Source organism: Triturus cristatus, chromosome 1_2 (assembly GCF_964204655.1).
Source record: "Triturus cristatus chromosome 1_2, aTriCri1.1, whole genome shotgun sequence".
NCBI lineage: Eukaryota > Metazoa > Chordata > Amphibia > Caudata > Salamandridae > Triturus > Triturus cristatus.
In genome coordinates, this window is record NC_140580.1 from 1,173,321,194 (window position 1) to 1,173,333,727 (window position 12,534).

General features: G+C 50.3%; 1 protein-coding gene across 1 annotated transcript in view; it reads left to right on the top strand.

The window, feature by feature from the left end:
* The window catches only part of CRAT (carnitine O-acetyltransferase), a 412,536-nt gene that overhangs the window by 191,458 nt on the left and 208,544 nt on the right, over positions 1-12,534 (top strand). The window contains exon 5 of the mRNA XM_085614011.1: positions 2,956-3,121. Coding sequence (XP_085470137.1) covers positions 2,956-3,121 — 166 coding nt within the window. The remainder of the gene's footprint in view (positions 1-2,955; positions 3,122-12,534) is intronic.

Sequence of the window (12,534 nt, forward strand, 5' to 3'; positions counted from 1 at the left end):
CTACCCACCCTGACTCCCCCGCCCTTCTCTGCTACCCACCCTGACTCCCCCGCCCTTCTCTGCTACCCACCCTGACTCCCCCGCCCTTCTCTGCTACCTACCCTCACGTCCCCAGCCCTTCTCTGCTACCTACCCTCACGTCCCCAGCCCTTACTTGCTACCCACCCTCACTCCCCTTCATTCACTGCTACCCACCCTCACTTCCCCGGCCCTCCTTGCTACCCACCCTCACTCCCCCTGCCCTCCACTGCTACCCTCTCACTCACCCTTCCATACACTGCTACCTCCTCACTTCCCAGTCCCTTCACTGCTACCCCCTAAGTTCCTTTGCCATTCACTGCTTCCCACCCTCACTCCCCCTGCCCTTCTCTGCTATCCTCTCATATCCCCTGCCCCTCACTGCTACCCCTCACTCCCTCTGCCCTTCACTGCTACCCCCTCACTCTCCCTGCCTTTCACTGCTACCCCCTAACTCCCCCTGCCTTTCACTGCTACCACCTCACTCCCTCTGCCCTTCTCTGCTACCCACCATCACTCCCCCTGCTCTTCACTGCTACCCCCTCACTCCCCTGCCCCTCACTGCTACCCCTCACTTACCCTGCCCTTCAATGCTACCCCCTCACTCCTCCTGCCCTTCACTGCTACCCCCTCAATTCCTCTGCCAGTCACAGCTAGCCACCCTCACTCCCCTTTCACGTGTACCCCCTCACTCTCCTGACATTTACTGCTAGCCACCCTCCCTTACCCTGCCCTTCCTCACTTCTCCGGTCTTTCATTGTTACCCACCCTCGCTTCCACTGCCTTTCACTGCTAGCCACCCTCAGTTCCCTCGTCCTTCACTGTTACTTGCCCTCACTTCACCTGCCTTCCCTTGTTACCCACCCTCCTCCCCCTGTCATTCGCTGCTACCTACCCTCATTTCCCCGGCCCTTCCTTGCTACCCACCCTCACTCCCCGTCATTCACTGCTACCCACCCTCACTCCCCCTGCCCTTCACTGCTACCCTCTCACTCACCTTTCCATACACTGCTACCTCCTCACTTCCCCTTCTCTTCACTGCTACCCCATCACTTCCTCCGCCATTCACTGCTCCCCACCCTCTCTCCCGTGCCCTTCTCTGCTACCCTCACTCCTCCTTCCATTCACTGCTACCCAGTCACTTCCCCTGCCCTTCACTACTACTCTCACTCCCGCTGCCTATAACTGTTACCCCCTCACTCCCGCTGCCTATCACTGTTACCCACTCACTCCCCATCACTGCTACCCCCTCAATCCATTGCCCTTCACTTGTACCCCCTCACTTCCCCTGCCCTTCACTTGTACCCCCTCACTTCCCCTGCCCTTCACTTGTACTCCCTCACTCCCCTGCCCTCACTTGTACCCCCTTACTGCCCTGCCAATCACTGCTACCCACTCACTTCCCCTGCCCTTCACTGCCACCCACCCACTTCCCCTGCTTTTCATGGCTACCCCCTCACTCCCCACCTTTTATGGCTACCCACCCTCACTTGCCCCTCCTTACTTCCCAGGTCCTTCACCCTCGCTTCCACTGCCCTTTACTGTTACACACCCTCAGTTCCCTCATCCTTCCCTGTTACTTGCCCTCACTTCCCTGGCCCTCCCTTGCTACCCACCCTCGCTTCCCCTGTCCTTCACTGTTACCCTCCCTCACTTCCACTGCCCTTCACTGCTACCCATCATTGCTTCCCCTCCCTTGCTACTCTCCCTTGCTACTCACCCTCGCTCCCCCTGTCCTTCACTGCTACCCACCCTCCGTTCCCTGGTCCCTCACTGCTACCCACCCTCCGTTCCCTGGTCCCTCACTGCTACCCACCCTCCGTTCCCTGGTCCCTCACTGCTACCCACCCTCCGTTCCCTGGTCCCTCACTGCTACCCATCCTCCGTTCCCTGGTCCCTCACTGCTACCCATCCTCCGTTCCCTGGTCTTCACTGCTACCCACCCTCATTTTCCCGGCCCTTCCTGGCTACCCACCTTCACTCCCCCTGTTATTCACTGCTACCCACCCTCACTCCCCTTCATTCACTGCTACCCACCTTCACTTCCCCGTCCCTCCTTGCTACCCACCCTCACTCCCCCCTGCCCTTCACTGCTACCCTCTCACTCACCCTTCCATACACTGCTACCTCCTCAGTTCCTCTGCCATTCACTGCTTTCCACCCTCGCTCCCCCTGCCCTTCTCTGCCACCCCTCACTCCCCCTGCCCTTCACTGCTACCCCCTCACTCCCCCTGCCCTTCACTGCTACCCCCTCACTCCCCCTGCCCTTCACTGCTACCCCCTCACTCCCCCTGCCCTTCACTGCTACCCCCTCACTCCCCCTGTCTTTCACTGCTACCCCCAACTCCCCCTGTCTTTCACTGCTACCACCTCACTCCCTCTGCCCTTCTCTGCTACCCACCCTCACTCCCCCTGCCCTTCTGCTTCCCACCATCACTTCCTTTGCCATTCACTGCTACCCCCTCACTCCCCCTGCTCTTCACTGCTACCCCCTCACTCCCCCTGTCTTTCACTGCTACCACCTCACTCCCTCTGCCCTTCTCTGCTACCCACCCTCACTCCCCCTGCCCTTCTGCTTCCCACCATCACTTCCTTTGCCATTCACTGCTACCCCCTCACTCCCCCTGCTCTTCACTGCTACCCCCTCACTCCCCCTGCCCTTCACTGCTAGCCCTCATGCCTCGTTCTATTCACTGCTACCCACCCTCACTTCCCCTGCCCTTCACTGCTACCCACCCACACTTCCACTGCAATTTACTGCTACCCACTGCACACTGCAGCGATTGGAGCAACGCAATCCCTCGTGTGAATGTTGTGTCCACAGGGGTGAAGTGGATTCGGACAGAGATGGAAATGCTTTTTTAACACCATGGTAGGACAATGAGTAAGGGACGCAAGAAGATGGTGAAGTCCCTCCTTTTCTCATTATTTCCCCAGTGAGACGCTCCCGGTGGAATTTCTTGGTGGGAAGCCCCTTTGTATGAACCAGTACTACCAGATCCTGTGTTCGTGCCGCATCCCCGGGGCCAAACATGATTCTGTCGTCAACTACGCCCGGACGAAGAAGCCCCCAACTCACATCACGGTTGTGCACAACTTCCAGGTATGGTACTTAGCTCATTAACAGTAAGCACCAAACCTTTCATTCCAGGGGTCCCTCTGAACTGGCAACAGGAGGCTTCGAGACATCCCAATGGCAGCAGCTGGGCATAGTTCTTCTGTGGGGCAGGGCTGATACCCACCGCTGGCAGGGCTGAGTCCTGTCCTGCCGGGTTGATACCCACCGCTGGCAGGGCTAAGTCCTGTCCTGCCGGGTTGATACCCACCGCTGGCAGGGCTGAGTCCTGTCCTGCCGGGCTGAACCCACCGCCGGCAGGGCTGAGTCCTGTCCTGCAGGGCTGATGCCCACCACTGGCAGGGCTGAGTCCTGCCCTGCAGGGCTGATACCCACCGCTGGCAGGGCTGAGTCCTGTCCTGCAGGGCTGGTGCCCACCGCTGGCAGGGCTGAGTCCTGCCCTGCAGGGCTGATACCCACCACTGGCAGTGCTGAGTCCTGTCCTGCAGGGCTGATACCCACAGCTAGCAGGGCTGAATCCATGGCCTATCCATGGGAGGAATTGCTAGGTTAAAATGTATTGAGACCCTGGTGAGGTAGGGAGGAATAGGTGAACTTGTTACTCATCAGGGGATTTGTGCATTTTCCTCCCATTTCCAGCGCATGGAATAGAGAAAGGATTCCCCTCTCTCTAGGACCATTGATCTAAAGTAGAATGAATGATTGGTGTTATGGGCCCCACCAGTGAAAGAGTAAATGAATGTGGTTGAAGAGATCTGTGGTCTATGACGTAGAAAGGGGATTTTGGTATTCAGCGCTGGAGCAGTTTTTCTGGTACTGATGATTTCTTACTTCCCACAATTGGATAACATTACTTCTCCAGACACCACAAGGACAACCTTGGTTCATATTCTGTAGAGTGTGTGTGTTTTCTGTTAAATGTTTGTGTTTCTTGTATTGTCTCTTTTTTTACAGGACACTGCACCAGTGCAAATAGATCACATCTAAGTCAATGATGATTAATAAGCACTGTATTTATCACTGCTTTGCAGGTCACCACTGTTGCACACGGAATGCTTTGCATACCTGACGTTTTTAAATGTTGTGATTCTCTTTCAGATTACCCTTTAGCAAATTCTTTTTGGTATCGTATTTTATATTTAGACCATAGGTCACCTACATGTAGCATTCACTACCTGTTTATATAGCACTACATTGTCAAACTAGCTATGTGAGAACGGTAGGGATCTGTTAACCTGTCCTGAAGAGGAAGCAGCACGCTTCGAAACATGTTTACACACACAGGAGGTTTTGTACATTGACATAACACATCTCTGACCCACACCTTTTTAACAATACCGGCACCATTGAATATTCAAGTTTCTACTCCACAGGAGCTAGGTTTTTTTTTAACATTCACTTTTCACTCACTCCTGACCCTTCCACTCACTCATTCTCACACCATACATGGTGAACAATATCAGTGCTCCCGCGTATCCACAGGTAGTAGCACGCCGCGTGGCGTAGAGGGGCGCGAAGACCCCTATGATGAAGCATGACACCAAGGGCCCTTTTGGTATTTAAGAAACACTCTACGCTTCCAACCAATGTAGGCAATGCACATGACCCTGGATTTGAGCAATCCTCTACCATAATCCTTCTTGGGTGGATCCTATTGTTTATGATAAATTGCAAGGGGAGGTCGAATCCATCCCCGGTGTTCGGTCAGGACACCACCTCTCCACTCCCTCATTTGTTATTGATAGCAGATTACAGATGAGCCTCTTCAAAAGGAACTACAGAGACAACGGCTACAAACCTCGGTATCCTTCGAGGATGTAATACAAATCACAACGCGCATGAAAGCGACCGTGCAACGGTGGTTTCACGCACCAAATCTCTCAAAGGGACTTGCTTTCCTCCTTAACATTCCAGATTTCATTCTGATGCTTTCATGGAAGGCTGGGGAGGCCATCTGCAAGAGTTGCAAATGCAAGGCAAATGGTCTACTGCGCGAAGACAACAGCCCATCAACAGGCTAGAGCTAAAAGCCATTATTCTATCCCTCCAAGCTTTCTTGCCAAGGATATACGGTTCTTCCATTCTGATCCGTACGGACAATACCACCAGCATGTACTATGTCAACAAACGAGGGGGAGCCAAATCCATCACACTATCACAGGGAGCGAAGCGCAGGAGCTATGGGACTGGACGACGCAACACAAACTTTCTCTCAGACGAACGTGTCTGGGGTCTGCACAATACACTGGCCAATACCTTAAGCAGAGCACAGTTCGGGTGTCACAAATGGGAGTTGGTACAGATACAGCTCACCGAGGTGTTTCGGAGGTGGGGAAAGACGACCGTAGACCTCTTTGCCACAAGAGAGAATGCCAGTCCTATGCCAGCGGGTTTCCTCTGCCAGGGTCATGGGGGAATGCCCTTTTAATGCGATGGTCCGGGATATATGCCTATGCATTTCCCTCCCTCCCAGTAATTCCCAGGTTGCTGACCAAGATGAAAATAGAAGGCTGTTGCCTGATAGCAGCACGATGGCCCAGGCAGCACTGGTTCCCAGAACTTCTGCTGCTGTCAGAGTCCGAGCCAGAGCCCATACGCCTACAACCATCTCTATCTCTCCTGACCAGGGTTAAGTGCGGCACCCAGAACCAAAATCTTTTCATTTGCATGCATGGTTCTTGAGTCCCTGGAGTTCAAACTTAAATATCGCACAGGAGTGCAGAGATTTCATTGAAAAATCCAGAGGTGAAAGCACTAACAAGACATACTGCCTAAAATGGAAGCGGTTCTGCTGCTGGTGCCAAAGGAACAACTTGCACCCACTTCAAGCGCCACCGAAACAGATTTTGCCATATCTCCTCTCTTTGGCGAAGTCCGATCTCACATTCTCTTCGGTGAAGGTGCACCTCGCTTTGATTTCCCGATACAGATGATCTCCTTGAGCACCATCTCTCTGTGCTTGTCTTGTGAAACAATTCATGAGGTGCATCTTCTGCGCCTTCTCTCCGGTGTGTGTACCCCCTCCAGAATGTAAGCTCAATTTGGTCCTTGCACAACTGATGAGGCAGCCCTATGAACCAATTCACAAAGCTGAACTGAAGTTTTTTAGCTTGGAAAGTAGCCCCCCTACTGGCTCTCACTTCTAGGAGGAGAGTCCGTGAAATCCCGGCTTTTACAGTCGGAGAACCATTTCTTTATTTCACTGAGCATTATGTGGCTCTGCGAACAAATCCAACTTTTATTCCAAAAGTCCTGATTCATTTCCATCTTAAAGAACCAGTAATAGTTCAGTCCTTTTTTCCAAATCCATAGCGTCCGGCAGAGCAAGCGTTGCACACGCTAGATGTTGAAAGATGTTTAAAAACGTACCTGCATAAGATGAAATACATTAGAAAAACTGATAAGCTGCTGGTGGCTTACAGACCGGGCCGGTAAGGAACAGCAGTGACTAAGGCCACTATCGGCAAATGGGTCTTTTCGAAAATACAATTCGGCCATGACAAGGCTGACAAGCCCTTAACAAGAAGAACTAAAGCACATTCCACCAGGGCAGTGTCCCCATCATCAGCTCTCTTCGCTGGAGCAACGCTAGAGAAAATGTGCCGCGCTGCAACATGGAAAAGTGTCCACACTTTCACAGAGCACTACTGTCTGCAACCTACGCAGCGTGAAGAGGCTGCTGTGGGTCAAGCGGTTCCACCTCCTCTCTTAAATTAAGGTGAGCCTCCTTCTGGTAAAGAAGACTTTTATACTTTAGTAAGATTGCATACCATTGCTTCATATCATTTGCTAATGTTATTTCTGATGAGTTTAGAATTAAAATGAGGAACTTCGTTTTTTATTGCATTTGCGAAACATTTCATTGAATGCATCATGGACATAGCAGGATGTAAGTGCTTCCTGTTCTAGTGTAGACCTATTTTAGACTCTCTTGGATTGGAAGGTATTTGCATGCTTACCATAATCTGTTTTATTAGACTTACTTGATAAATGTGTGATTTGCATTTCTACCTCCTTCCACTATGACAGTACATTTTTTGGGTACGGCTTGCTATTCTGATTCAGGCACGTGAATCTATGAAAGATACCCCAATACTGGAGAAGAATAAAAGTTACTTACCTGTAACTGTGGTTATACAGAATTGGTATCTTTCATAGATTCACATGCAACCCACCCTCCTCCTCATAGAGGTTTCTCTCTTTAGTTTTATGGGATTTTTCCTTCCCACTTGTGCTTACAAAATCTGATGGAAACTGCCTCTGCTAGGAGTGTCTTAGAGGGTGCTGATTGGCTGGGTTTCAACATTAGGTCCTTTTTAAAAAAGAACATTGATAAGCTATCAATAGCATGGCCTAGGGCGTGTATATCTTATATTTGTTAAATGCTGCTTGATAATTTTACCGTGGGACTCCCATCTCAATGACGGAGAATGATTCAAGCATATGACTCTATGAAAGATACCAATACTGGATAACCGCAGTTACAGGTAGGTAACTAATTTTTATGCCCAGACATGGGTCTCATGCTCACTGCGCCACTTGAGTCAAGCTAGGCTGGCCGATGAGGGGTTATACACTGAAACCGGTCACTGGATGCTTTTTTCCAGTCCAGGGCGGACCTGGTTTGGCAGTTGGGCCAAACCATTCCCATGAGCAGTTGGGTTAAAACTGATTTGCATGTGGCTGGGTCTAAACTGGAGTGGCGTGGTGAGCAAAAAAACAATGGATTAAACCCAGATCTTTGTGACTAGGGTGAATGTTTGCATTATTCAGTATGCCGTTCATCATTTGTTCTTTTTGCTTTTATCACCTTAAGTGGGAAGGATATGTGTGCCCAGACATGGGTCACTGTGCCACTGGATTCAAGCTAGCCTGGCTGATGAAGGGTGAAACCACAAAACTGGTCCCTGGATGCTTGTTTCTGGTCCAGGGAGGACCTGGCTTGGCAGTTCGGGCTGGCCTGTTTCCATGAGGAGCAGGGTCAAGACTGATGTGCATACGGCTGGGTCCAACCTTGGGTTCAGTAGTGAGCAAAAAACAATAGATTAAACCCAGATCTTTGTGACTGTTTGCATTTGCAATGTTTGTATTGTTCAGCATTCCGTCCAACATTTGTTCTTTTTGCATCTTTCAAAAAGTAGCATTTTCGGTATAGCAATCTAAAATCCAACTTTACCATTAAGGAGGGTTTTAAATTACAATTAATTTGAGTCGAAACATGAGATTTCCACCTTTTTCCAATCAAAAGTTAGCACTTATTAAATGTAATAAGGTAACTCAATGTTATTCTACGGTAGGCCTCACAGTAGTGAAAAGGAAATATGGGAGTTTTTCACTGCCTGGACATGTAAAAGTTCATGTCCAAGTTTTTAAATACCTTGCACCCTGCTCTATTGGCTGTTTAGGGCCTACATTAGGGATGACTTAAATGGTAAGGAACAGCAGTGACTAAGGCCACTATCGGCAAATGGGTCTTTTCGAAAATACAATTCGGCCATGACAAGGCTGACAAGCCCTTAACAAGAAGAACTAAAGCACATTCCACCAGGGCAGTGTCCCCATCATCAGCTCTCTTCGCTGGAGCAACGCTAGAGAAAATGTGCCGCGCTGCAACATGGAAAAGTGTCCACACTTTCACAGAGCACTACTGTCTGCAACCTACGCAGCGTGAAGAGGCTGTCTGCAACCTACGCAGGGACATGACTTAAATGTATTCAAAAGAAGTTTTAAGCCTGGCAAAAAGTCGAATTGGCAGTTTAAAACTGCTCACAGGCTGCAGTGGCAGCCCTGAGACATGTTTTAAAAGCTACTTAAGTGAGTGGTAAAGTCAGTGCTGCAGACCCACTAGTAGCATTTCACTTACAGGCCTTGGGTACATGTTGTATTAGCAACATAGAAGGAAATTAAATGTGCCAATAATGTGTAGGCCAATTTTACAATGTTTTAAGGAGTGAGCATAAGCACTTTAGCAATGGTTAACAGTGGTAAAGTGCAAGAAGTCGTAACGCCAGCAAATCCATATCTCAATGACAGGAGGTGAGTAAGCAAAACGTTTGGAGGATACCACCCTAGGACTGCGGGTCTAACCAGTGCTATTAGTTGCATCTAGCTTCCAGCATCCTCTGCTTCTCTAGGAAGACACCAGCCACTCCATGTTCACCTGTGTGCTGAAAGTGTTGGGTACCGTAGTGCACGTAGAGATATAGCACACCTAACAGGAGCCAGGAGGAGACATCAATATACTCTGAAGTGTCAGCATCTGCATACAGGAGTACACATGCATAGCTAGAAGTTAACCACCTGAAACGAAGGAGTCATTCTTATTGTCAGCAGAGCTTGGCGATTACTTTGCAACTAAGCACACATTCACAAAAGGTTTGGCTGTAAATGTATATGTTCGAGGCATATGAGCTGCAGATTACACACTATGCATAGATCGCCATCTGGTGTTGGTTCCGGATGTTTGCACTTGTTTTTGTCCTGGAAAGTCTTTGGAAGTCCCGAGGTAGGTGACTCCTCCTTAGGATCATAGTGCGCATGGGCATCGGCTCCATCCTCGGATTGTTTTTTTCCGCCATCAGGTTCGGATATGTTTCTTGTGCTCCAGTTCGGAACCGTTACCGATTCCTGTTTCGACGCGCAATCCTTCACCCTTTCTACAGTATTGTCTTGATCGCGAACCCTAATCTGCGCGCATTTCTACAAGTCTTCGATTCCGGTCGTCGAAGAAGGCCTTCGGGCCGATCTGAGCCTTGGCATCTGGCTCATGGAAAGGACGCCTTTCAAAAAGTATCCTCGATGTGGGTAGAAGTATCCCCATACCGATCTGCATGAGGTGTGTAACCTCTGCCTCTCTCCGGAGCACGAGGCCAGAGACTGCCTAGCTTGTGCCTCTTTCCGCTCGAAGAAGACGATCCGGGATCGACTAGCTCGAAGGACCATGGCTCGCTTGTCGAGTTCGATCCCCGACGACATATTCCAAGAGGGCGTCTATGTGCCAGAGGAGCGGGTCGAAGAAGGCCTCATGAGCGCCTCCGAAGCCGATGACTCCGATGTCGAAGAAGTGACTCTGGCTCAACGGGTCGTAAGTAGAGACGTCGACCCCGACCCACTCCCTACACCAACAAAGGCTTTGGTCACACCTTCACCTTCGGGCTCAGGTGCACACCGACACACTGCTTCCCATGCCTGCCCTTGGGCCCGGCAAAGAAGCTTATCAAGCCTTCCGGCGACTCAGGCTCGAGTCTGCCTGCCGAAAAAGCCCTTGATGCCGACACCGTCGACACCGAACACCCAACCTTCTTCAGAAGAGCTTTTTTCGACCAGACCCTCAACAAAAAACTGTAACTAAAGACCCTAAAACTGGTCAATTGACTCTGAGTTCCAGAAAAAGACCACTGGACATGCCTGCACCAGCTCCACCACCTAAAAAGAGGGACATAGCTACATCACCTCTTAGGGTCCCTTCTCCACCTCCTCCACCTCCTCCACCTCCCCAACCACCTTGTTCTCCTACGCCATCCCCTACACCAGTAGACGATGATGACACAGGGGACGGTGACAACGACCTGCCACTATGGGACCCCAGTCCACCAGGTTCCCCTGACCCCTGGGATGACTATAATACGCCTAATGTCCCGCAAGATGACATCTACCCCTCTAGGCCTTCCCCACCAGAAGACACCATGGGTTTTAATCGGCTGATACACCGGGCTGCCCAGTACCATGGGGTCGACCTACATACAGAACCGGTTGAAGAGGGATTTTTTAATGGACACTTGACACCACCCAAAGGTCCACATCCACTTTACCCATGCTCAAAGGGGTTATTAAACACACTACAGAAGTATTTAAGGACCCTGTCAGGGCTAGAGTCCTCAATCTTAGAATTGAGAAAAAATACAAAGCTGCCCTTACAGACCAGCTTACATTAAGGGCCCTGTTCCATTAGACTCCATGGTGGTCTCAAATGCTAGAAAAAGGGCTAATTTGCAGACAGGTGATGCAGCTCCGCCCGACAAAGAGTCTAAACTCCTGGATGCCTCTGGCAAAAGAACAGCGTCCAAGGCAGCTAACATTTGGCGCATCGCAAACACTCAGGCCCTGTTAGCCAGATACAATAGGGCTCACTATGATGAGTTGGAGTCCCTACTCCAACACCTCCCGGACAAATACAAACCTAAGGCCAACGACCTCATACAGGAGGGTAAAATTATTACCAACACCTCCATCCGGTGCGCTCTCGATGTGGCAGATACGGCATCCAGAACAGTAAACACAAGTGTCCTTCTCCGCAGGCACGCATGGCTACGCATTTCCGGTTTAAAACCTGAGGTGCAAAGCTCTATCCTCAACCAACTATTCGACCAACATCACCTTTTTGTCCCTAATGTTGATGCATCCCTTGAGGATGAAAAAGGACACAGACACAGCCAAATCAATGGGAGCCGTGCAATCGCAAGCTCCCAGACGTTCTTTTCGTCGCTCATCCTACAAGGTTCAACTCCAGGGGATACTCGTCTGATACCCCATCCACCTCTTACAAGGCTCCCACCCAATCCACCTTTACCAGAGGTTATCAGAGAGGAGGATACAGAGGCAACAATAACAAGGGCAGAGGCAAGACTAACACCCGCTCTGCCTCCACCCCTGCCCAATGACTTCCCTCCGCTTCCCCCGGACCATTCCACTCCTGTCGGGGGAACTACAACAGTTCCTTCCTGTCTGGACCAACATCACCACAGACAGGTGGGTGCGACAAATAGTGCAATCAGGTTACTGTCTCGAACTTACCTCTACCCCCCCCAAACATTCCACCCAAACAGCGTCCAATGTCAGCAGACCATTTGTCACTCCTGAGGTAATTTCCTTACTACAAAAAAGTGCACTAGAACTAGTTCCCTTGCATCAACAAAACACGGGAGTTTACTCCCTGTATTTTCTCATACCAAAGAAAGACGGCTCTCTGAGACCTATTCTAGACCTCAGGCCACTAAACCTATACATACAATCGGACTGTTTCCACATGGTCACACTTCAGCAAGTCATCCCTCTACTTTCACAGGGCGACTTCCTAGCTACCTTAGATCTCAAGGAAGCCTATTTCCCTTTTCCCATTCACGCAGCTCACAGAAAACATCTCAGGTTTGTAGTGGACGGGCAGCACTATCGATTCAAAGTACTCCCTTTCGGAGTCACAACAGCACCACGGGTATTCACAAAGTGCCTAGCAGTAGTTGCAGCTCATCTAAGGAGACAACCCATTCACGTCTTCCCATACCTCGACGACTGGCTCATAAAAGCCAGCTCGTACCACCAGTGTGTTCATCACACTCACGCAACTATCCAATTACTCCACAACATGGGGTTCACAATAAACCACACCAAGTCTCATCTGCAACCCTCTCACATGCAACAATACCTCGGCGCCACAATAGACA